The sequence below is a fragment of the Amia ocellicauda genome, chromosome 16 (assembly GCF_036373705.1).
Source record: "Amia ocellicauda isolate fAmiCal2 chromosome 16, fAmiCal2.hap1, whole genome shotgun sequence".
Lineage (NCBI taxonomy): Eukaryota > Metazoa > Chordata > Actinopteri > Amiiformes > Amiidae > Amia > Amia ocellicauda.
Window position 1 is genome coordinate 10,029,861 of NC_089865.1, and position 27,560 is coordinate 10,057,420.

Sequence of the window (27,560 nt, forward strand, 5' to 3'; positions counted from 1 at the left end):
TTGTGCTCTTTGGAGAAAATGTGGTGAAAAATACTATTTCAAATTTGTATGTCATGTAGGTTATTATTTTTGCTAAATCCTTATCAAGTACATCTAAAAGGAATTCATCTTGCATACTGAGGACTGTTTGACATAACTGCAAATAACTGAGAAGCAAACATTTAGCACCACTGCCTTTTACTGAGCAGTTACATGGCGGGTCACACACACAGTTTAAAAGCACCAATTGACAATGACTCATTTCTGTAGCTTGATAATCTGGGTTGAAACCAAGGACTTCTTTGGTTTAACTGGCAAATTATCTTTAATTATACATCAGGCAGCAGTTCGTAGCTTAATTTCTCTGAGAGAATAATACAGTTCAGAGAGAGAGCAGCAAAATGGAGAGATAGGTCTGTAACCAGCAGTGATTTAATGGTGTCTCTCCAAATTCAAATTGCATATGATGATAAAGTAAGATTGTTTTCCAAAAATGTGAGATTCTGATTGCTTAAACACATTATGCAATGGTTTACTTAAGACATATGACATAATTTGTTTTTAATTGATATCACATGAAAATATGATGCAACTTAAGAATTTGCACACACACACACACACACACACACACACACACACAAAACACATTATTATGATGGCAAATGTTCGGTATAGGGATATATGATCTTAATGCAGGTTAATGCAGTTCTGTCACTGTTTTCCTAACACTAGGCTAGTTACCATGTTCGGTTATTTATTACAGGAAATTTGACAGACATGTTCAGGAGAAATGTTAGAAATAAAAAGATGCAGATTTTTAGATTCCATGCGTTTCATATTTTACACACGTGGAATATTCAATTTGATTAAAGTATGCTGCTGTCCCAAGGTGAAAGTGTACCCTACTAGTGGAGTATGGGACGTGAACTACCTCAAGTATAATGGAAAGGGCATAGGGAACGATCTGAGACGAACAAACGTTTTCTTCACACAATGTAGAAAATTAGGTACTGCTGATTATGGGAGGCTCTACCCCTATGACTATGCCACTGTGCCATATGAATTCATAGTCACCAATCACAGTCACATTGCACCATGTCACTTGATCAGGTCATCTTCAAGACAATAATATTCCAGAAACATTTTTTAAACAGGGCTGTTTTGATAACACAGCTGTTTCAAATATTGTGTAAGAATTGTGCAAGGCATTTAGATAAATACATTTTATTTTATATAATATTTGCAACAACCATTTCATACAATAAACTTAACATTAAAACACAAAGATATGCAATATTTACATGAAACGGGCTACATAACTGAACCCTTCTTTAGCAGAACATATTCAGCCATATCAAACATGATACTTAATAGATTTGGGGGCATGGAGATATTTTCCAGAGAAAACAGCCAACATATCAAAAAAATGTTTCACTTCATCCCTGATTGGATCAATATATATTTATATATCCAATATCAAGAAGGCAGTTGTTACATTAAAAACATCTCAATTGTGTTAATACATAATATAGTGGTAAAATACTTACTGCTTTGCCAGATACAATCAGTCATTTGTGTATACATACATTCAGCCCGAGTTTGCAGCAAAATGTCACTGTTCTTGTTCTCTTACACACCAGGTAATAATACTGTTTTAAAGCAACATTGTTTCATGTCTTTATATATATTTTATAATCATGTAACCCCTCATTAAAATTGTGCATTTAAGATATTTAAATATGAGCAAATGTGGGCACACTACAACCAAAATCTCCTATCTCGGATGTCAACATCACAAACAAGAGGTGAATGAAAGGAATACGTTAATTTGATCAATTCACAATGGCCCAAAATAGATTGTAAATTTCCTGTCATAGTGTAATCCATTCATCAATTAAGGTGTTTGGTTTTAAAGGAGGCAAAGTTCAATTTTATATAAACTATGCAAATGTTTGTACAAAGAAGTTTAAACAATTATTTATTTTTCACACTTACAATTTTAATTCAGCAATTAATTCCTAAGTGAGGACAAAATCACAGTGCTGTATCCAGAAGTGTTTACTCCAACCACTGTAAAAAATCACTGGTTTTACTTTTCCATTTTTTGTTATAAGGGCCCAGAATTATTTTATTTCTTATTAGAGTAGACCAAGGGCCGGATTAAATCAAAACTTTGACCCACCTGCTCATAGCAAACTATTTTTTTTTTCCTATTACCGGGTGGGTCAAAGTTTTGATTTAATCTGGCCCCTTGACTAGTGCTAATCGAGGTCTGTTAAACCAGCCAATAAAGTATTACTTCAGTACACATTCAACTGTTAAAATCGGCCTTGTTCTGTTTAAAGACAAAAACCCCCCAGTGCTACACATTTTCTTTAACACTAATATTTTGGCCTTGATTCAATAAAACATTGATTAATTTGCCAGCCACACATTAAAATCCAAATCCTTCCTGCCGCAGGTTTTCTACTGACTGGAAACCTGCCAACAACTATAATTTGCATTATATGATTGGTGGCCAGGTGAAAATGTAAATTTAGTCTGTGCCTATAACATAAAATGCCTTAAAATCTTTTAACTATTTACAGTGGAATACAGTTTTCAATCTGTGTTTTAGATCTTGATATGGCTGTTTTATATCAACTGGTAACTTGTTACTGCACTGACTATGAGATTGCAAAACTCCCGATTTAATTTCCACCTGAAATTCCAAAGCCGCCCAAACCTGCATTTATACTTTTGCTTTTCACAAAGAAGTAAGTTAATGGTTTTGGGTCAAATATCTACATAGAGGTGTGCAAGGAACAAATATTTTCATTATTTCATGGTTACAGAAAACAGGCCAGTTCTGAACTCGCAGGAACGACACACTATTAACAATTAGTAAGGCTTCATTTTAATAGACAACAAACTCATGAACTGATGATCTGTAACACATAAACCAAAATACATATATATGCAATTAATAAAATCTGAAGGCTATGCATTACAGATGGACAGTGAAATTAATCATTTACATTTTGTGATAACATTTTGCACTTCTATTGACTTTCGATTTACATGCTACAGAACATCAATTTCCCAACCAAACTATTGCATTCTAACAATATTCTCCAAGGTTTGTCTGGTTGCACTTTCATTTTGACAGATGTTGCTGAACCGTATTGCCCTGAGCACACAAGGTGCTCTGATCTTTGCATAGTGACACAGTGTGCACATTTCACAGTTTTATTATTTTGAATGCGTAAATGCAGTATTTTATTCAACTTCAACTTTAAACTCTCTGTATTTGATTTGTGAATATTTGCTCTGTTTTGCCAGATTCTGGAATCTACAAATCTGTGTTGTTACATATTGTTCTGTGTTCTCAATTAAAGTCTTATTTCTGTATCTCCAAATAAATAATTTTCTATCACTGTGTTTATTTAATTTTACATTTTGCCATTTACTTAATCTTCAGTTTTAAAGACTGAACTAATTGATAATCTCCAAGTAAGGTATAATAATTATTATTATACCAGGAGCTTTGCTGGTAAAGATTAAGTTTTCCTTTCCCTTAGGTAACTTTGAGCCAAAAAACATTATTTATCTCTTCACATTTCTTGTCATATGCATACAAAAGACACACAGAAAAGTCACAAACCAAGACAGTCAAAACAATACACGAGATGGAAAAGCAATAAAAGCATACAGAACAAGAAAGATGCATGCAAACTGGGCAAGTTTACAGCAATATTTTACATACAATCAGAAATACTGTCATCAATTTACCCCCCCTTTCCCCTTTAGAAACAAACGTATTTTAAAATAATGTGGAGCCTGACATCCAATATACATTGAGTACATTCATGTAGTGCACATATTCCAGGCCAACATTACATCATACTGAGATATAACATAACAGATAAAAAGACAAATACCAACTCTCAAGCATATTCAAGCTGATGCATTTGATAAACAATGGGACACTAACTCAGAACAGAAGGCTGTTATCTGCATGGTCCTTTCATAATACATTTTATGGGGAGATAATTGCTATGTTGCATTCTGATACTCCACCGCCTACAGAGTCTTATTAAGTAAGCACCCCTTCCCAGATTACGGTATTATTGTAACTGTCAGATATTTAATTAAATCTACAATTAAGCGTTTAAAACTGGAGATGTGGACACAAGGTTGACTATTCAGCGGATAAAATCCAATGAGGTTGCCTAGTGCCAATTAAAAATACAATGGAATTATAGAAATGTGGAAAATGCATCTACACATTTTCCATTTTCAATAGGACTTCTGTCATGTCCAGAACAGGACCTACAATTTCAGCACTGGGGAGTCCAACTTGTCTGTAAATTATAATTCTGGGTTCAACTGTGTAACAATTTGAGTTGAATACAAATAAGTATAGCTACAGCTAACATCTAAATGCTCAACCACTGTAGTGTAACAAAACCTGTTTATAATCTGTAGAAATCCAGTGTAGATTTTTTGGTTTGTTTGTTTTTTTGCACCAAATTCAGATGAATTTCCAGATTCAAAATCCTTTAAATTATCAGCAGAAATGTCCACTACAGAGATTCCCTGTAACATTGCAGGTGTATTTATATATTCAGAAAGTGAAGTACTTATTTTAACAATATATTTTTAGAAGCAGTTCAGAGGAGATCTGTGGCGACAGTATATTGTGTGAACATATTGTTAAATATGTAAAGGTACACATTTTATGGAGACATGAAAGAATAAGGAGAACATTTATACTAATTATGTCTGAAAAAGGGAATATTTGTCATTTAAATTTACAATTTCCAGAAACAGTTTGAGGTTCTACACTACATTGCCAATTCTAATAAGGTTTAAATGATCAAACTGTTTAAAATAATCTGAAAAATAAATGTTAATATTTAGTTAAAATACTTATTTTAAATAATAATTCAAAAAGTTGTATTAAAATAAAAATGTATACTATTTCATGGAGCTCAAATATATAGTGCAGCATAATACAATACAATGCAATACAATATAATACAGTACAATACATCACAATTACAACAAAATATATTTATACAAAATATAAAATATGTGTGCTATTATTTACATCCAGGACTAGTTTCCTGTTGGCATTTTATAATCTGTACAAGAAGTAGCATTCTTTAAAAGGCTCTGAAATAACTGCTCCAAATGTTTATGACTTTAGGAATCATATCCAAAAGCAAAAACAGAATGCTTATTGAAACTTTTTTTTATCATCTTTTACATTTATGTATTCATATTTTCAGTATGATTCTGGAGTAAAATAACCAGCAAGTAGCAAAATATTCTATACAATATTTGTATCATACTTTGTCTGATTTTACATAAATGCATGTGAAGCGGAACATTTCTGGTTATGCTTTGAACCACAACAATGAAATGTTAAAGAAGATCATCTTGTGTTTTAGTTAGTGAACTCTATTGAATTGGAATAAAACATGGTTCAAGCATGTGTTTAACCACCTGTGGAAACGATTTGAGGTTGAGTGTTTAAGATCAAATGTGATTAAGCTTCGTTTCACTTCTTGCTTTCTGTGCACTGTCAATATAAAACATATTGGTTTAAATTTTAACAAAATATATATATGTACACTGTCCTATTATGCCATATTGTGTTCAAAACTACATCAATTTAGTATTTGTGTAACTATAGACATTACAATATTACTTTATACTTATAAGCAGCAAAGACAGTAATACTTTCTTATGCCTGCCCATGAATAATTGTACTTGAAAGTACAAACTAAAATCCCCTCCTATATGTACTACACTGCCCATCAAAGATTTCTAAACTTAGATATAATAACTGTGAAACAAAATTAACAAAATCAGGCTAAAAGAACAAAAGCTTCAGAAGAACATAATAACTAACTCAGAAAAAACTTGGTCCTTGGAGTATTTTTCAAGTGGAATTTGAAAACTATTTCAACTGTGGATGTTAATATAAAAATAACATTTAATTTTACCTGTAAGAAATATGGTGCCATTTGTTTTCACCAAGGGAATAGCCTTAGTTTTACCATCCTGACTTCTATGAAAGGTTCTGTGGTAACAATTATTCTACAGGTAGAACAAAGGTCCTGTACAATCAGGCATGCCAGTGAGTTACTCAGTAACATTAACATTACAATCAAATCTGCCTTGTTGCCTAGCATTAAATGTATGGCAAAAGCAGTTTTACAATATCAAGCTTTGGGCACTTAAATATGTTCGTGAGGTAGCATGAAGTTGAATACATCGAATGTCCTTTGCATCGTCTGCAAAAGCCAACTAATCTTTGACATCCTTGCTTACTGTAAGTTGACAGACCGTTTTCTTGATGCGGAGAGCTGTGAGTCGAGCAGCTGCATTGGCGTACCAGCACTCGCGCATTATTTTACCCATCACTCGAAGCGCCTGTGAGACAGACAAACAGACACAAATCCTAAGGCTCAAAATACCCTTTCAGACAAAGAAACATTTAAGGTGCACATATTCCACATGGTTAGAACAAAAGGCTTAAGCCCATTGCACACAGGATGCGATACGTCATATGTAGCCCGTCATCTGAAAAGTTGTCTGTCAAGGACATTGGATCCATTAATACCGCACCAGGTACACAACCTTTCCTCTTTTTGTACTGGTGTGTGTCTAGCAAGCTATGCTACGGTTTCTTTATAAAACCTTACTGCACACAAACTACACCTCAGACATAATTACAGAATGCATGGTTCAACATTAAACAAATTATTTGAAAGCGCAAATCTTTGTAAATAACGTAGGTCTGTGCTTTACCACTTTCTATGAGAATTCTAGCTACATCAATAGCTACCATGCCCAGCTCCTTCCCGATCGCTTGCTAAACATTTATTTGCTTTGTTGTATACAGTGAGGGAAAAAAGTATTTGATCCCCTGCTGATTTTGTACGTTTGCCCACTGACAAAGAAATGATCAGTCTATAATTTTAATGGTAGGTGTATTTTAACAGTGAGAGACAGAATAACAACAACAAAATCCAGAAAAACGCATTTCAAAAAAGTTATAAATTGATTTGCATGTTAATGAGGGAAATAAGTATTTGACCCCTTCGACTTAGTACTTGGTGGCAAAACCCTTGTTGGCAATCACAGAGGTCAGACGTTTCTTGTAGTTGGCCACCAGGTTTGCACACATCTCAGGAGGGATTTTGTCCCACTCCTCTTTGCAGATCCTCTCCAAGTCATTAAGGTTTCGAGGCTGACGTTTGGCAACTCGAACCTTCAGCTCCCTCCACAGATTTTCTATGGGATTAAGGTCTGGAGACTGGCTAGGCCACTCCAGGACCTTAATGTGCTTCTTCTTGAGCCACTCCTTTGTTGCCTTGGCTGTGTGTTTTGGGTCATTGTCATGCTGGAATACCCATCCACAACCCATTTTCAATGCCCTGACTGAGGGAAGGAGGTTCTCACCCAAGATTTGACGGTACATGGCCCCATCCATCGTCTCCCTTTGATGCGGTGCAGTTGTCCTGTCCCCTTAGCAGAAAAACACCCCCAAAGCATAATGTTTCCACCTCCATGTTTGACGGTGGGGATGGTGTTCCTGGGGTCATTCCTCCTCCTCCAAACACGGCGAGTTGAGTTGATGCCAAAGAGCTCGATTTTGGTCTCATCTGACCACAACACTTTCACCCAGTTCTCCTCTGAATCATTCAGATGTTGGCAAACTTCAGACGGGCCTGTACATGTGCTTTCTTGAGCAGGGGTAACTTGCGGGCGCTGCAGGATTTCAGTCCTTCACGGTGTAGTGTGTTACCAATTGTTTTCTTGGTGACTATGGTCCCAGCTGCCTTGAGATCATTAACAAGATCCTCCCGTGTAGTTCTGGGCTGATTCCTCACCGTTCTCATGATCACTGAAACTATACGAGGTGAGATCTTGCATGGAGCCCCAGACCGAGGGAGACTGACAGTTATCTTGTGTTTCTTCCATTTGCGAATAATCGCACCAACTGTTGTCACCTTCTCACCAAGCTGCTTGGCGATGGTCTTGTAGCCCATTCCAGCCTTGTGTAGGTCTACAATCTTGTCTCTGACATCCTTGGACAGCTCTTTGGTCTTGGCCATGGTGGAGAGTTTGGAATCTGATTGATTGATTGTTTCTGTGGACAGGTGTCTTTTATACAGTTAATGAGCTGAGATTAGGAGCACTCCCTTTAAGAGAGTGCACCTAATCTCAGCTGGTTATTTGTATAAAAGACACCTGGGAGCCAGAAATATTGCTGATTGATAGGGGATCAAATACTTATTTCCCTCATTAACATGCAAATCAATTTATAACTTTTTTGAAATGCGTTTTTCTGGATTTTTTGGTTGTTATTCGGTCTCTCACTGTTAAAATACACCTACCATTAAAATGATAGACTGATCATTTCTTTGTCAGTGGGCAAACGTACAAAATCAGCAGGGGATCAAATACTTTTTTCCCCTCACTGTACTTCTTTGTGGTTAGACATGCAGATGAAAAGCTTTTCCAGAGGACACAAATGAAGTGCATCAATCCACAATCTACCTGTCATTTTACATTAGTCAATGTCATTTTTGATGCATGTAAAATGTAAAAATGGATCGAATCAAACTCGTTTCGATTCCAAAATGGACGCATCACCATTGTACGACACTTATGGACTGAGTGTGCATGCTGAGATAGGGATGCATACACTAGTTTTTTTTTCTCTTTTCAAGCATGTAAGAATCAGATGCATCATCGGATACAGTGTGCAAAGGCCTTTAGTCCACAAGTTAGCGACAAACAAAAAAGTATACAGTACTGTGCAAAAGTTTTAGGCAGGTGTAAGAAAATGCTGTAAAGTAAGAATGATTTCAAAATTTGGTGTGACCACCCTTTGCCTTCAAAACAGCATCAATTATTCTAGATACACTTGCACAAAGTCAGGAATTTTGTAAGCATATAGTCAGATGTATGATTAAACAATTATACCAAATGGGTGCTAATGATCATCAATTCAATATGTAGATTGAAACACAATCATTAACTGAAACAGAAACAGCTGTGTAGGAGGAATAAAACTGGGTGAGGAGCAGCCAAACTCGGCTAACAAGGTGAGGTTGCTGAAGACAGTATACTGTCAAAAGTCATGTACCAAGGCTAGAGCACAGCAACAAGACACAAGGTAGTTATACTGCATCAGCAAGGTCTCTCCCAGGCAGAAATTACAAGGCAGACAGGGGTTTCCAGATGTGCTGTCCAAGCTCTTTTGAAGAAGCACAAAGAAACGGGCAACGTTGAGGACCATAGACGCAGTGGTCGGCCAGGGAAACTTGATGAAAAATGAAAGACACATCATGCTTACTTCCCTTTGCAATCGGAAGATGTCCAGCAGTGACATCAGCTCAGAATTGGCAGAAAACATTGGGACCCTGGTACACCCATCTACTGTCGGGAGAAGTCTGGTCAGAAGTGGCCTACACTGAAGACTTGCGGCCAAAAAGCCATACCTCCGACGTGGCAACAAGGCCAAGCGACTCAACTATGCACGAAAACACAGGAACTGGGGTGGAGAAAAATGGCAGCAGGTGCTCTGGACTGACGAGTCAAAATTTGAAATATCTGGCTGTAGCAGAAGAGTGGTATACTAATGAGTGTCTGCAGGCAACAGTGAAGCAAGGTAGAGGTTCCCTGCAAGTTTGGGGCTGCATTTCTGCAAATGGAGTTGGGGATTTGGTCAGAATGAATGGTCTCCTCAATGCTGAGAAGTACAGGCAGATAGTTATCCATCATTCAATACCATCAGGGAGGCATCTGATTCGACCCAAATTTATTCTGCAGCATGACAACGACCCCAAACATACAGCGACAGTCATTAAGAACTATCTTCAGCGAAAAGAACAAGGAGTCCACGGAGTGATGGTATGGCCCCCACAGAGCCCTGATCTCAACATCATCGAGTCTGTCTGGGATTACATGAAGAGAGAGAAACAACTGAGGCTGCCTAAATCCACAGAAGAACTGTGGTTAATTCTCCAAGATGTTTGGACCAACCTACCTGCTGAGTTCCTTCAAAAACTGTGTGCAACTGTAACTAGAAGAATTGATGCTGTTCTGAAGGCAAAGGGTGGTCACACCAAATATTGATTAGATGTAGATGTTTCTTTGTGTTCACTCACTTTGCATTTAGTTAATTGATAAATATAATCTATTAACATGTCTATCTTTGAAAGCATTCTTTCTTTATAGCATATTTTCACACCTGCCTGAAAGTTTTGCACAGTACTGTATATATTAAGAATAATACAAATAACAGTCAGTTTTACAGTCAGACTCAGTTTTAAAATCTCTGAACTTCAATTTTATGAACCCTGCAGCAATTACAAAGCTGATACTGTGTGCCAGTTTCAGACAGATGTTTTCTATGGCTTATGAAGCTCCTAGTATCTACTGCTTAATTGGTAGTTCTCTCAGCTTGGCTTTTCTAGGTGAGTACTAAGCATATACTTACTTCACAGTTCTGCCACTGATTGGGAATGTTTGGTCTCAGTTTCTGGTCACATGCAATTTTTCTCATATCATCTATAGAAGGATCACAAGGCACCAAATCATAGTAAGGCAACTGATAGTCTTCATAGATTCCTTGACCAAAAAAAAAAAAAAGTCAAGTTATTATTACAAAGATAATAAATAACTGCTGCACTGTAAATAATTAATGATTAATTTACTTTACTGGCATTTACTTAATTTACTAGAATTTAATTCATAGAAAGTTATGGTATATACATAAGTCTGCTACATTAATTTTAAAATAATGTAATTTATGCCACATAAAAAATAGCAAGCCATCGAGATTCAGCATGTGGGGTTTGGGGTCAACTTTCAGGGGATTTGTATTTGTAAAAAACATTAAAACAAAAACAGACACTTTTTTTCCACTGAAATGCTTTTGTGAATTACCTCTCACAGAGCATCTCCGCGTCAACTCCCAATACACCAAGCCCAAGGAGTAGATGTCAGCTCGTTTAAATGACTCAAAGTTGTTCATATTGATTGTGTCATCAAGAATTTCTGGGGCCATGTACCTGAAGTGAACAAACTCAGTTACTATGAATCATTTGTACTTCTGTTCTGACTGTAAGCCATGACACCTCTGTGTTTTAAGGTAGCCTAGATATGCTGTGGTGAAGCACTGATGGCAGTCAGGAAATGACAATTAGTTAATCTTGATTACTGTAATCAAAATTAAGTGTATAGAAGGATTTCCTATCCTTCCGATTTATTTACAGAAACAGTTTGCATGTTGATGAGCTTTACTAATATGTGGCTTATGTATTTTTCTGTAAATAGTGTAAATACAGCAGCATACATAGCACAGTGATATGACATGTGGATGACGTTATGTTGTGGTGCTACCCTTTGCCTGTTTTGCTGTTGGAACTTTTGCCTGTTTTTGGAATTGAGGGATGGATTGATTCCAATATAAACATCTGCATTTTCTCTGTCAATCTACAGTTAGTTACACTTCTTTGAGGAATGAATAAACATAAAGGCTATTGTAATAAACGGTTTTCTTTGCAGGATGCAGGTTTTAAAAAGATGCTGTTCTAAAGCAACTGTGACAGGCTCACCTTTTAGTTCCCACTCTGTGGTTAGATGGTATATCAATCGTGTTGGTAATCGAATCATGTTTAACAGCCAGGCCCAGATCTGCAATGGCCCCCGTTCCGTTCTTTTTCACCAAGATATTTTTTGACTTCAGATCTCTGTGAGCGATAGCTGGTTTTCCTGTTTAGCAGAAAATAAGAGATTTGCATTTCCTCTGTAAACCTCTATTATTATGACAGGGGCAGTGGATGGGCACTGTTTAAATCAGTACCAGAAAAACAAAATTTGTATAAGCAGAATTTTGCTTTGGTGACCCATACCTATTTAGAAGAATATGGACACTTAATAAAGTCCTTGGTACTGGAATTACAAAGTAATGGTGTTATTTTCTGAGTTGGTCTCTGGCATTGATGTGCTTGTCCAGTAATTTGATACTATAAATGTGGTTCATACAGAAAGATAAGTAAATCTGGCAAGTGTAAATGTAATGTGTAAGCTTCATTATTAAGGTCATTAATAATATCAAAGGCATCATTAGATAATCAATTCATCAAATAAAATAAGTCATCTAACAATCACACAGAAATATATTACCACAGCACACTGGTTAGTCGAGGTGTGTTCTCTCTTCGCCAAAACTTAAAGGTCTAATTTACCCTGAGTTCCGATTATTTCCATATGAAGGTGTGCCAGACCACTGGCAATCGAAAGTGCGAGCAGTATCATTCCTTCCACAGAGAGGGTGTATCGGTTTAGATAATCAAACAGTGATCCGTACTCGTGGTATTCTGACACCAGCCAAAGCTGCGTCCAGGTTCCATTGTCTAAAACACACAGAATCAGAAAATCAGTAACACATTCCTTTTCACATACATGAGCTGATTTTCCTCTGCCAATAACTCAGCTTATAACTAATTAAACTGACATATAACTTCTGTGAACTTGATTTGGTTATTTAAATAGCCATTAATAAAACAATCACTTTTGTGTAAGCATCACCATGGAAGGCCCTTTTAAGATTCCACATACATTTTCTTATCGTTTACGTATTAAATTACTTAAATGACAAATAATTCTTCTTCTTTACTAAATGAATATCCATGCAGCTAAGCAGGTTTTGCCATTTCCCCACAAACATTGATTACTGCTTCTATTGGTCAATAAGTTCTATATTATTCAATCCACAAAGTAGAGAAAAGTCTACCTTTGTTATCGGCCGCAATGAAACCCAGTATATTTTCATGCCTTAACATGATAGTCTGGTAGATCTCTGCCTCTCGGAACCAAGACCTCTCATCGCGAGAGGAAAAGATTTTTACAGCCACATCCTCCCCTCTCCACTTTCCCCGCCAAACCTCTCCAAAACGACCTTTCCCAATTATTTCATGGAGAATAATAGTCCTGGCAATTGTCCGTTGCACAAGCAGTGGCAGTCCTAAGATAAGTATTGAAAGATTTCAGAGAATATACTTCCAAAAATAATTAATAGAAAATTATTACATTGTGACATATAAACAAATGCTAACAACTACAGTGATGTTGCTTGGGATCTACAGGATGAAGACCATGAATGAAAATATTGAATCCATGTATCAGATAGAGCAGTGGGTGTCAGGTATAAAAAAATAAATGCATTTCTAACCTGGACCACATTAACAATTACATTTTCATTAAAAAATCTTATTGCGATTTCAAAGTTCAAAAGCATATGGAAACTGTGCATACCAAGTAGTGAGCTGAGGCTAGCTAATGAAAAACTGAAATGACATCAACTTCAGAGCATTTTCAGGGGTTACAAATGTTGCAATGACACATTTTGACACTGAAATTCAGGAGTTCAGCCTTCTACGAGTAAAATCTATATTTTTTGGATTGGTCTAGCATACCTGATCCAGATCCTGACGTGGTTAGATCGAATATCAGGTCTTTCAAGGACTTTTCACTTGACAGTAGGTTTCGGTCAGTCAAAGGCTCCTCCACGTCATGTTTCTTAGCCTTGCTGTAAGTGCATCGCTGGCTATGCACGGTGCAGATCCCCAGGATTATCCCCAAACAGAGGAGACACACTGGGACAATTATGACCGCCGCCAGCTCCAGGGCTCCCCAGCTTGGAGGATTAGATGAGTTTCCCACTAAAATCAAGAAAATGTTCCTTAAGGTTAGAGCAAAAAGTAAAGGCAAACATTACTAAAATAATATAAATATATAAAATATTGTTTTATTTGGAAACACATAATAATGGTAGTTTTTATATAGAATGGAGATATAAATTGGGGAGAGTAGTCAACCCCTAACTAATGACAACACCCAAATTCCCACTCAGGTATAAATACAGGTGATCACGTCTCTCTCCCTGGGGTTTCCTGCTACAAGTTCCTCTGCCTACCCTTTCACCCATCAGCACCTTCACAGCTGCCCCTCGGCTCGCTTGATGTGAAGAGGGGCTCAGGTTGCCATGTGCCCTAATGACCCAGGTGTCAATCCCAAGCCAACTGGGTAGGAGCCACGTCATGCCTGCAGTTATGTTTTTTGCATGGCTACCAATGCAATACCCATTAAGTTGGTGAGTGTATACCTCCCCAAGATGTCAAAATTAAGATTAAACATCCTGCTGAGCAAGCTTGCATGGTTTATGATTTCACCAGTGGTGAAAGTGGTGCACTATAAAGGGGAAATAAAATGACAGCCCAAAGTTGCAAACTGCAGACCTAGTTCCTGAAGGTACAGTTAAAAATTAGAGTGTTCTCCAAGATAAATGTTCTATATAACCATACAGATTGACTTTTACATTATTTTCACAACTGTACAAGAGTTTGGTTGTTTCAATTATCTGTTTTTACCATTATAATCCTGTACATAGCAACAGGGACAGACTTTTAAAAGTAGAATAAAATGAATTCCACAATTACAAAAATAGTTATTTATGAGACATACATACATAATATAAAACTGAAACACACCCAAATACATCTAGAATCTTGCGGTATACAGTGAATAAACCAGAGCACTGTCTTGTTTAATTACCACTAGGAAAAAGAGAACCATGTGGAAACTAAAAGTGATACTTCTGTTCAGAGGCAGTAAAAGTTCACCTGTGGGTGAAAGATACTGTTGTGATTTGGTACTCAAGGTTAAAAGAGTTCACCACCGACCTGTGCATCAAATCGGGCACTATCAATTTCTTAAGAAAATTACATAAAAAACAATTCTTTAGTTCACAGAATCACATCTGATTTTGCTTTATTATTTTATTAGTAGTAGGAGTTGTAATATAGACAAAAGCAGTAGTACAAGTTGTAATACAGCAGTAGTACTTACAGGGGTATTATAGTAGCTGTTGTAGTTGTTGTAGTAGCAGTAGTAGTAGTAGTAGTAGTAGTAGTAGTAGTAGAAGCAATAGCAGTACAGAGAGGGATACAAATATTATAAAATTGCACTGCCTACAGAAATAAAAAAAACGAATTAGGTAAAAAATTAAAAATAAAAAGGGCAGGAGATAAATACCGATTCAAAATAAAACCATAAATAGTCAAGATTAGCCTGGGCTGTCAGACCTGTATCTAATTGATATTAATGATATTGTTATGCCATCTAGTGGCTTGTGTTCATTTTAACAAGTAACCTCTATAACAAAGGGCAGAGTGTGGAGCAGTGGTTAGGGCTCTATAGTGGAGGGTTGTGGCTTCAGTCCCAGGAGGCACACACTGCCGTTGTACGCTTAGGCAATGCGCTTTACTTAGATTGCTCCGGTATAAACTCAGCTGTATCAATGGGTAATTGTATGTAAAAATAATTTGATATATTGTAAGAATTGTAAATCACCCTGGATAATGACATTTGCTAAGAAATATAGAATAAATAATAATCCTAAAACATCAAAGAAAAAAACATGTCCTGTAACTGTAGATGGAACCAAGATGAATTTGTCAAAACAACTAACCCACGAGTCCAATATATTTGAAAGTGATAAAATGAATAATAATATTATTAACACGCAAAAGATACACATATGTATATACATATATATAGACAGGTGACAAATTAAAGGCAAAACCAACAAAGTGTCTCAGTAAGGTGTTGGGCACCACGAGCCCCAGAACAGCTTCAATGCTTTTGACACAGATTCTACAAGTCTCTGGAACTCTACTGGAAGGATGAACACCATTCTTCCAAAAGATATTCTCTCATTTGGGATGATGGTGGTGGAGAGCGCCGTCTAACACGTCGGTCCAAAATCTCCCATAGGTGTTCAACTGGGTTGAGATCTGGTGACTGTGAAGGCCACAGCATATGATTCACATCATTTTCATACTCATCACACCATTCAGTGATCCCTCCTGCCCTGTGGATGGGGCACTGTCATCCTGGAAAAGACCACTCCCATCAGGATAGAAATGTGTCACCACAGGATAAAGGTGATCACTCAGAATAACTTTGTAATGATTTCCAATGATTGTCCTCTAAGGGTACAAGTGGACCCAAACCATGCCAGGAAAATGCCCCCCACAGCATAACAGAGCCTCCGGACCCCCTCACTGTATGGGTCAAGCAGTCGGGCCTGACCCTTCTCTCGGTGTCACCACACATGCACTGGCCCACGAGAATATGGTGAAGGATGACTCATCTGACCAGGTCGGTCAGATGAGTCATCATCTGACCCAGTCGTCTAGTCATCACAATTTGGCCCTTGTCAAAGTCACTCAGATCCTTACGTTGCCCATTTTTCCTGCTTCTAACACATCAACTTTCAGGACAAAATGTTCACTTGCTGCCTAATATATCCCACCCACTGACAGGTGCCATGATAACAAGATTATCAGTGTTATTCACTTCACCTGTCATAATGTTATGGCTGATCGGTATATATATATATATATATATATACACACACACACACACACATACACACTCACCTAAAGGATTATTAGGAACACCATACTAATACTGTGTTTGACCCCCTTTCGCCTTCAGAACTGCCTTAATTCTACGTGGCATTGATTCAACAAGGTGCTGAAAGCATTCTTTAGAAATGTTGGCCCATATTGATAGGATAGCATCTTGCAGTTGATGGAGATTTGTGGGATGCACATCCAGGGCACGAAGCTCCCATTCCACCACATCCCAAAGATGCTCTATTGGGTTGAGATCTGGTGACTGTGGGGGCCAGTTTAGTACAGTGAACTCATTGTCATGTTCAAGAAACCAATTTGAAATGATTCGACCTTTGTGACATGGTGCATTATCCTGCTGGAAGTAGCCATCAGAGGATGGGTACATGGTGGTCATAAAGGGATGGACATGGTCAGAAACAATGCTCAGGTAGGCCGTGGCATTTAAACGATGCCCAATTGGCACTAAGGGGCCTAAAGTGTGCCAAGAAAACATCCCCCACACCATTACACCACCACCACCAGCCTGCACAGTGGTAACAAGGCATGATGGATCCATGTTCTCATTCTGTTTACGCCAAATTCTGACTCAACAGAAATCGAGACTCATCAGACCAGGCAACATTTTTCCAGTCTTCAACTGTCCAATTTTGGTGAGCTTGTGCAAATTGTAGCCTCTTTTTCCTATTTGTAGTGGAGATGAGTGGTACCCGGTGGAGTCTTCTGCTGTTGTAGCCCATCCGCCTCAAGGTTGTACGTGTTGTGGCTTCACAAATGCTTTGCTGCATACCTCGGTTGTAACGAGTGGTTATTTCAGTCAAAGTTGCTCTTCTATCAGCTTGAATCAGTCGGCCCATTCTCCTCTGACCTCTAGCATCAACAAGGCATTTTCGCCCACAGGACTGCCGCATACTGGATGTTTTTCCCTTTTCACACCATTCTTTGTAAACCCTAGAAATGGTTGTGCGTGAAAATCCCAGTAACTGAGCAGATTGTGAAATACTCAGACCGGCCCGTCTGGCACCAACAACCATGCCGTGCTCAAAATTGCTTAAATCACCTTTCTTTCCCATTCAGACATTCAGTTTGGAGTTCAGGAGATTGTCTTGACCAGGACCACACCCCTAAATGCATTGAAGCAACTGCCATGTGATTGGTTGGTTAGATAATTGCATTAATGAGAAATTGAACAGGTGTTCCTAATAATCCTTTAGGTGAGTGTGATATATATTATATATATATATATATATATATATATATATATATATATATATATATATATATATATATATATATATATATATGAGAGAGAGAGAGAGAGAGAGATATATATATATATAGAGAGATATAGATATATATAGATATACACACACACAATTTACACTTAACAGATCTAAAGTCTAACAATATGTATAACAAAGAATCCTATACATAAGCAGCAAAAATCACTGCTAAACATGCATACAACTAATTTCAAATTGAAAATAAATTGTGCCTTGTGCAAATTTAAAATTAATCACATTTCCAGAGACAAAGACTTATAAGCTCCGTCTGAAATGATAATGCGGTCTTAACTTAAATGAACTCTATACACTAGTGGTGTTCGGAGCTTGCCAACTGAGAAAACAGCATTTGTGAGTTGTAAAAATGTCTCTCTTTAAAATATGACCATTGTGTTCATATTGAAAGCACAGTGAGCATAACACAAATGCTCACTGAAAAACAAACAACTAAACCATTACAAAAACATTAAATTAGATTTATTAATCTTTCAAGAGTAGGGTTGTTTAGAAAAACATTCTAAACGCTGGCACCCCCACGTACTATCTCCTGCGAGAAGCAAACACCTGGAAAGATAATTTAATGTGGCTCAAGTGCGTCTTACATTCACAGGCGGACTGGCCATCGGGCAATTCTGGCAAATGCCAGAAGGGCCGAACAATTTTTTTAGCTTCATGGGCCGCTCGACCTCAATTCACCAGCAAACACCCCCAACCACCCCCTCACCCCCCACCAGACTGCACTTTGCCAGCAACCGTCCCCCACGAGTCCAGGGCCGTTTTCTGGTCCCAGCCCGCCCCCTGCTAACATTTCCTTAATTATGGTAGCATTTGCTTGTGAAATAACATAGGAATGTCCAGACAGGTTACCCTACTATGCTATCAAAGCCAGACCTTTGTGACAATTATATTTTAAAACATTATACCCGTCTTATATAAGTATATTATCCGTTTTTGTATTACAGTTTTATGTGGAACTAAAAAGTCCTGGTTTAGCTTTAGTGCAGCAAAGGAAACACAATAAAGTTAATGTAAAACACTAAAGACTCTTATAAATAAGAGACTGGATGGACCTTGCATACGCATACTTAGAAATTAAAGCGCCATGATCCAATGCATCACCGTTTATTAATGTCTTTGTCCTTGTCATTTGATAAGAATATAAGGGCAAATTGACAAGATTTAATTACACACAGTAGCTCGCCAATAATCCCTGAATAATGAAAGGCTACCCCTCCTGTATGCAGAATTTTGCATATTCATGTACATACCATCTAAACTATTGTCATATTGGTGTAAAAGTCATGAAGTAGCCTGAATTTTAGGGATCTGGTCTTAAAAATATATATTTTTGCTGTTTGGGTATACTAATCATGGACTATCCATAGCTGCTACGGCAATGTTCTCTGGTCTTTTTGTTCTCTAATTTTCATATGGTTTGCATCCCTCAGAAACAATTACTAGGAATTCTTCTGGAGCTTTGAACTTTATTTACTTCCATGACAAAATATATAAGTTATTGTGCAAATCAAGGTAAATATATGCAGTGAGTGAAAATATTCTCATGCCATTGTGAAAAAGGAAAGGTTTTTTTTAATCATTCAATTGATATTTATACTGATCTATTCACTTATTCAGAGTATGAATGCTTGAATGTGTTAAGTAAGAGTTGAAAGACAGTTTCAAATGTACATTAAAATGGTATTTTATGTCCGTTTTCTATAGTTCTCAAAATGTAATCTTGGGTTTACAACAGTTATTTACTCCTTTGTAAGGTTAACATTGCACAATTGATGTCAGAAATGTGAAAACAATCAAAGTGTTTCGAAATGTGTTTTGCTTTTGCACTCTTGCCTACAAGTACATGCAAAAAGTGGTCAGCCAGCTGGAGCTGAGTAGATCTCATCAGACTAGCTGCTGATCCACTGCATTAGCAGGTCATGAGCATAAATTCTCTGCAGTATTAATACCTACTTGGGAAATTCAGATAGCTGCCTTCCAGATACAAAGATTTCTCTATGTAAATTGACTAGGGCTGTAACGATACACAAAATCCACAATTCGGTTCACACCTCGATTTTTGAGCCACGGTTCGGTTCATACCTCGATATGTTTTTTTTTTTTTTTTTTTTTTACTGGGGGGGGCAGTGAATAATTGTTGAACCTATTGGTGATTTAATAAAGAACTTTTTTTCTATTTTACTTCGTCATAAAGTTTAGGCAACACATTTTGGGTGAAATGCGGTCGGGTTGGCACTACATATCTGGGTTCCAGCACGCGGAGCAAACTTTTGAATCCATTGTTTTCAACCACTGAAAAGGGGCACATATTCATGACCATGAAAGCACCGATTGCGTTGGTAATATTTTGAGCACTTTCGGAGTTGGCTGGTAACTTCACTTGAAAGGCATTAGGAAGAGTAACCTGCTGATGTTGAGATTTCTTCCGTGTACCACTTAGATCAATGTCGGGATGATGTCTTCTGATATGCGTGTGCATATTTGATGTGTTGCCTGTCACCTGAGGAAGTTTTGTGAAACACTTACAGCAAATTGTATGTGTTCTGTCTACGACACGATTGCCATCCATTTACTCCACTGGATAACCAAAATATTCCTATACTACTGAGTTGTATGTGCCGGAAGGGTCTGCAATTTCAGGGTTATTAGCCATCTTGAGATAACGGAATAGCTCAACGTGGACACGTGATTGGAAAAGTGGTCACATGACATGTAGTTGGAAGACGCTAAAACAAGTGTAAAGTCATACTTGCCTTAACTTACTAACTAAATAGAATAATAATTTCATGATTTACATGTAATGTGTACTGTGCAATGAGAAAATGAATTTTGTTGTAGTGGAATTTTATTGTAGTGCTCAAGAGCTCAAGGGGCTGCAACTGATGGCAGGCTGCTGGGGTTGGAGAGGGGCGTGTGTCGCGGTTCATGCTATTGTAATTCTATAGAGCATTATATGTGAAACCTCTATATATATATATATATATATATATAAAAAAAAAAAAAAAGTTCTTGAACCACGACATGGGATCGTGGATGTTTTTATCGCGATTTCGGTTGAGGTTCGCGTATCATTACAGCCCTAAAATTGACACAGCTCTCCATTAACTTTGGAAAACCATTGCAAATATCCCCCTGCAAAGGAGCAGCACTGATGAAACAGAAGCAGACACGAGCATGACTCGGACACGAAAGATGCGACAAAACGTGTTGCTTAAAGTGCAAATGCAAGTTTTCAGACGTTACTGAGCAGTGAACCACCAATGAACCAATATAAAGACAATGCAACTAAAACCTGATGAAAGCTTGTCACAAAAGTATCCCTGGTAAAAGAGCTTAACCAGAGAAGCTGTTCATATAACATCTGTTAAAAAACTGCCCAATTAACTGTGATAAACTTTCACAAGGGATGTCATGTGTTGTACGAGTGGATGGGAGTCATGCACTGGATTTTATTTTAATAGAATTCAATTAAATGTAGTTAAACATTTAAAAATAAATAAGTGCATGTATTTATATCTCTTCATCTCCCTGTCACCCATGCCTTTAATAAATGAATAAACAAGTTGTTTTTCACCAGATGAGAAGGTAAGAATGTTCTCCAAATTGCTAAAGAGACATAAATATTGCTGAAGCGTCCACCCACTATCCCTGGTCTCAGGTGGCCGATCAGCCTGTTTTGGTTCCTAGGGTTTCCGTGACCCGAGTCTCAGTATATCACAAAGGTCATATTTTCTCAAGGCCTTTTTTGGATATATCCAATTCCAAAACTCTTTATTATTACTAGTTTGTTTTGAGGAAATTTACAGTTTTGCCCCCCTCCCCCATATGTCAGAAGCTGGATGAATATTAAACTTTGTAAAATAAAATTAAGTGCATCTCAGGCATGGATGGAGATCTACTCTAGTCTATATACATATGTGGATTTAATGTACTTCAAAAGCTTAGCCTATAAACCAGGGGGGAACCACAGCCAGGATCCTCAGTTGTCAGCTGGTTTGAATGCGTAGGAGATTATAAATCCAAGGATACACAGGAAAACATGTTGTGATCGTGAACGCACTATACTCCCAAAATAGCTACACGGGAGACCTTGCAGGGAAACTGCTTTATTGCCCTGTACATACCTCCTGTAATTTGTACAAACATTATGACTCCTAGTGCTCTTCAAAACAACATCAAATCATTAACCTGGAGCTTAAGTACAGAGCGACCTAAAAGAGACTCTCTCAACAGTGCTTCTGACACATGACAAACTGCTCAATACATACAAATAAATATTAAAACTGTATATTCTACCTTTAAAAAAAATGATGTACCATCCGGTATACTTTACCTGAATGGAGAGAATACAAATAAAGTATTGAAATAAATATTTTCCAGTGATATATTTCTTTATGTGAATCAGTACATTTTCAAACAGTTTCCTGATTTTTCTCAGACACATTAAAGCAGTGGTGCGAAGGCCTGGTCTTGGGGACACACTTTTTATTTTTATTAAAACAGTTGGGGATTTCAAGTTAAATATAAAAAATATATAAGGCACGTGAATTCCCCAACTTCCTGTAAACTAAACACTTAAAAAGGTCAATTAAAAATTAAATTAAGAAATTGAGAGCTCAGTCAGAACAAGATCCAGTACCAGGGCTGAGAACCGCTACATTACAGTGTGTCCTTAGGCAACCCTAATCGTTCAGTTGATTTTCTATGTGTTGCCTGATACTAAAGAGACATTTGCTTCTACTGATGATGTTTAGCAGTAAATATAGCTTGTGTCGTGTAGGGACAGCCAATTACACATACAAGTCCTCAGTTTACCATGTTTACCATGAGCGATACAAAATTAAATCAGAACAGCATTTAACACGAGTCTTAGAGGCAGCTTGCTTTAAGGGTGAGTTTCTTGAATTACACCAGCAACAATTAATACACTGCGTGTGGGAAGGTGACAGGAGAATTGCAAAACACAACCTTATAACTAAATAACAAACAAAAGTAATCTCAAACGCAAATCTGTGAATGTTTCTTATGCCAAAGTCTGTTCATTAGGTAGCTACCATGTCAAGCGTGCTGCATAGAGAATTAATTTTTCCAAATCATATTAAAACACTGTTGACAGTTTCTTTACACCAGTCCACAACCAAATGTACACAACCATACCTGAAATCGGTTTAAGAAAGTCGAACCCTCAGATGTTTTCTATGGCAGGCTTAAGGCCTGGTCATTAAAAGGCAGTTATTAAACCTGCCATCACACAAAGAAAAATAATTAAATAATTACAACATTCTGCACACTTTAAAATACAGTGTTGAAAAACTTTCAATTCAGTCTTTGTCTTTTATACCATCCACTTATACATATTGTTGTTTCAAACATTCGAATATCATGGATATACATACACTTTCAGCTGTAAACTCTATAGCTTTATTTTAGCCCTAAGTACATTGACAGGGGTACATTTCCTGCAGGATGAATTACTGGCTGGATGCTTGCATTTGAAGCCTGAGGAAATTACATTGATTTCAGCACCATCCAGTTAATAAAGTACAGCATTACAGGCAAATGGATGCTGTTCACTAATAAGGTTCACAATCGATAAGACGAAAGGTCAAGAGTTAAGCCTTCATGAAAGTGCATGGAATAGTTCAGGAACCAAAGGAATAATTATTTATTCCATAATTGAAATGACTCTCCTTTGGGGTCAACACAATCTAGTGTTTGGCTTTGTCTAGAAGATTTGTAGACGCCATCAATATTTTATTCAAAAGGTATTAAAATTGGGACTCAGTTCTCCTCTCTGACCTGCAAATCTTTCTGAATCACCGATGTTTTATGCATCAGTACATACAATCAATTCAGTAACCAGGGGAACAATCATTTGAACTTGGAGAAGCTGAGAGGAGCTGCTGATGACAACAAAACTTTAATTTGAATCCAGCCGCTTCGGCCACAGCGTAGGAAAAACCTAGCGTCTGGCACAGTGTGGGGTACCTAATCTATAACATTTAGGATGATTATTAAGTCATTATCACATCAGCTACTGGTTAAATACAAAATATCTGTTTTGTATTTTTGTAAAAGGTTCAAAAAGAGTAATTCAGATTACTTTTACTTATTTACTTTGGTTATGGATTACAAAAAATTAAGTCTATCTTCTGTTTTTTTTTTTTAATTATTATTTACTAATCATATTGTTTCCCTTTTTATATTTGACAGTGGGTGAACTTAAAATGAAAACGCACCAGGTGGAGATAATACCTAAATATCCATTCATTATAAGGGGATATTTCATAATAAGCCAGTCGATGTTGTGTCGATGACTTAATATTCGTTTTAATTGATAGTGGCACCTGAGGTTCTTAACTGGATTTCTGTCACATTTAATTTATTCCATGCAGAAACCGGGGCCTAATTTTGTATACATCGCTTCTTCCAGAAGGAGGCAAAGACAACAGTCATTGAAGTCACTGAAAAAAAAAAAAAGCTTTTCCAGATGGTTATATTCAACTAAACCTAGTCATATCAATCCAGGTGGACACACAAAAAAACTCCACCTTAAAATCATGAGAACATTCAGCAGAAAATGTAATCTATAACTTATAAATCTATAACACTGATTGCAGAGTCCTGCTAAGGGACATTAGACTCACCAATCTTTACATTGCGAAGTTAATTATTAGAGAAGATGGAAGTTAATAATTATGTAAACATATGTTTATGTTTTTTATTGCTTTGGACATAGTGATTATACAATGCATTTATTCATGTTGATCTTTTGAGGAAATTTACAGTTTTGCCCCCTGGTATAATACTGGACACTTAGTTAACATTTACTATCCAGGATGTAAAACCTAATTTATTGTATTCACTTCTGTAAATTGGAATTTGTAAAATGTATTATGCTTTGAATTGCTTTGTGTTATGTAAATCTGAATTTGTAATGTTTGATGCCTTGTACTGAACTGTATTTTTGCACTATGTATTGCACTTATGTTTTGTAAGTCACCCTGGATACAAATAAATAATAACAACAACAACATAGGGTTTGAATCACCCATGTATAATGACCATAACATCTAGAACTATAAGCTATGTAAGGCTTCCAAGCCAGTATTAATATAATTAAATAATTCAGTTAATATACCAGGATGGCATTTATAGAATGAAAGGTGTATGAAAAGGAGTTTGAACTTTAGAGAGCTTTCCATAAATGTTTTTCATATCCATTTAGATAACATTTTATTGTGAAAACGTATATGTGGAGTGTTCGTCAACCTTTTATAGCACATCCCTTCAAATGGTCAAATGTTCCCTGCAATCTTTCAATACTTGAGATCCTCATCAGTCATTAGAAACCTCTCTAAATTCTATCTATTCTATCTCAGGCATTCCAAGGTTGTGAACCTGAAAAAGCACACAATCAACTTTCCAAACTCCAATCATACCATCTGGACATGGAGGAAAAGGAGAGAGTGTAGGGCTTTTCAGGCATCAAACAAAATTAATAGCCTTCTGAAGATAAGAGGTGAAAAGCAGAGAAAATGAAATTTGATTAATTTACCTTGAAATTAAAATATGTCTGAATTACATTTTGTAAAAAAGAATCCAAAGACAAATTAACTTAATTAAATTATTAATTAAGTGATTAAGACAAATCACTGCATAGCTGAGAAAAATTACTTTTCTTAAACAGGCCTAGGACGTCAGTCTAAAAAGGAAAGTAAGCATTATAAACAGTACTGCATTGTGTTAACTGGCACACTGCTAAATAGGCTTTTCATCAATATTTTTTAAACGATATGTTTTCAAAGTTTGAGTCCACAGGAGGACAGATTGATACCAGTAATTGCACAAATAATCAGAAAAAGTATAAACAGCTACATCGTTTGTGCTCAACTATATTGATTTCTTCTATGAAACAGGCGGAGAAAAGTCTCATTTAATCTCGACCGTGTGCATTTTATCTTTGCTCAATCGTGAAAGTAAATTGCTGTGCTTTGATTACTACTACTATTAAGAGTGAGAGGCAAACCTACAGCTTGAAAACACCACTCAAGAAAAAAAAATATCAAAAAGATACCAAAGATAGGTGCTAACCACAGGGGGATAGATTCGAACACTGAGATGACTCCTCTGATATATTATTTACAGTATATATTTCTTTAAAGCTTTATATGTACGTGAGTTGGCTGGCAGATAGAGGGTTCATCCCCCTGTCTTGGATGGAAAAGAACAGCTGCACCGATACATTCAGGACACCCACCCAAGTCCCTACCACAGCAGTTTCATACTGCTCTCTGCAATTTGTTCCTACAGCAGCTTTATATTCTTGCTACTGGCAGAAGGTGACACACAAATCAATAACAAAACTGTTATTGCTACACACGTTTAATAGTGTGTACAGCAGGCTGCAGACTCCGATGTCGCCACCATTAGATCGCAACTGATATACATTTTAAATTAAAATTAAAGAGTTTGAAAATATAGGGCAATACATCGAATAAAGCAAGCAGAAAAAAAAAAAAAAAAAAAAAAAAAAAACTTTGAACAGTCGCACTGGAACGCTGTCTTAAAAGGGTTTCTCAATCCAGCTACTAGAAGGATGCAATGGGAAAAGGTATTTTTAAACTCTGGTTGGCAGGTCAACACCAGTTCTTTGCCCATCCTAAACTAACATTATTATGTCACAGCATGCATGAATTGGGTCAGTGTTAGTCTGTAAAGGTGCACTAGGAACAATAACTCTAAAGCAGAGGCAGCAAACAATGCTCCCGTCTTGAAGAATAGACAGACAGACATATTGGGGTATTTGCATATGTTGCAAAGGAAGAAAATACCTTGGGGCAGGTGGAGTGTGACGTTGTTGCAGAAGTCCGTGAAGCAGCACTGCCTTTTTGACACGTTCCTGGAGCTGTAGCAGAAGAGTGGACCCTTCATTTCGGACGGTGACACGCAGGACTTCACCACCTTCTCCTTGCCATCGTAGAGAGTGACTGAGTTCCAGCAAGCCCCCTCTGTCTCACACGTATTATTAATACACAGCTGACAAATGCACTTCAGACCTGAAATACAAAGAAAGAAGATTTTCATTTATTCAAGTCTTGTAGGAAAATCACTCTTTCCAAAGACTTCTGAGCTGGTTTCCACTAAATGATCATCTCACAATATTCCATCCATTTCCATTCCAGCTGGCCAGATCTTGTTCTTCCCAAGTTCTCTTTGTTGTTAAAACAGAAAACTGAAATTGTTTAATACGCTTTTACTTCGTATTATTGAACGTTGTGGAATAAAACTTACTCAGGGCTACACCAGTGCTAGAATATGTATGTATAGTTTAAATTACAGGATTTCAAGATGGTTTAAATTAAAATCATGAAGCTGATCATCTGTGGGTGTTATAGTGCTGAAAAGAGGGAAATTGGTCTGTAATTAGAATCTCTCACTGAAAATTCAATAAGAATCAAAACTTATTTTGGAGTAGAAATATTATTATGCAGCTAATCATTACAGTTATTAAATTACAGATTAGGGAATTTTAGTAACGTTCTGAAAATCTGAAACTTAACTGCACTTTGAGTATTCAGTAGTAAGACAAGTATTATGTTATCCTATACATTAAATTATTTTCACAGTTCACCTAAAATGAAATCTAAAATACAGAGAAAATACAGCTCTGGAAATAATTAAGAGACCACTGCAAAATTATCAGTTTCTCTGGTTTTACTATTTATAGGTATGTGTTTGGGTAAAATGAACATTTTTGTTTTATTCTATAAACTACTGACATTTCTCC

The 27,560-nt window shown here is 36.9% G+C and overlaps 1 protein-coding gene across 1 annotated transcript in view; it reads right to left on the reverse strand.

The window, feature by feature from the left end:
• Positions 1-2,859: 2,859 nt before the first annotated feature.
• The window catches only part of acvr1c (activin A receptor type 1C), a 28,356-nt gene continuing 3,655 nt past the window's right edge, over positions 2,860-27,560 (reverse strand). The window contains exons 2-9 of the mRNA XM_066687860.1: positions 26,605-26,829; positions 13,467-13,712; positions 12,785-13,015; positions 12,237-12,404; positions 11,604-11,760; positions 10,933-11,057; positions 10,484-10,614; positions 2,860-6,402 (exon numbers count right to left, since the gene is read on the reverse strand). Of these exons, the coding sequence (XP_066543957.1) occupies positions 6,277-6,402; positions 10,484-10,614; positions 10,933-11,057; positions 11,604-11,760; positions 12,237-12,404; positions 12,785-13,015; positions 13,467-13,712; positions 26,605-26,829 (1,409 nt within the window). The 3' untranslated portion in view covers positions 2,860-6,276. The remainder of the gene's footprint in view (positions 6,403-10,483; positions 10,615-10,932; positions 11,058-11,603; positions 11,761-12,236; positions 12,405-12,784; positions 13,016-13,466; positions 13,713-26,604; positions 26,830-27,560) is intronic.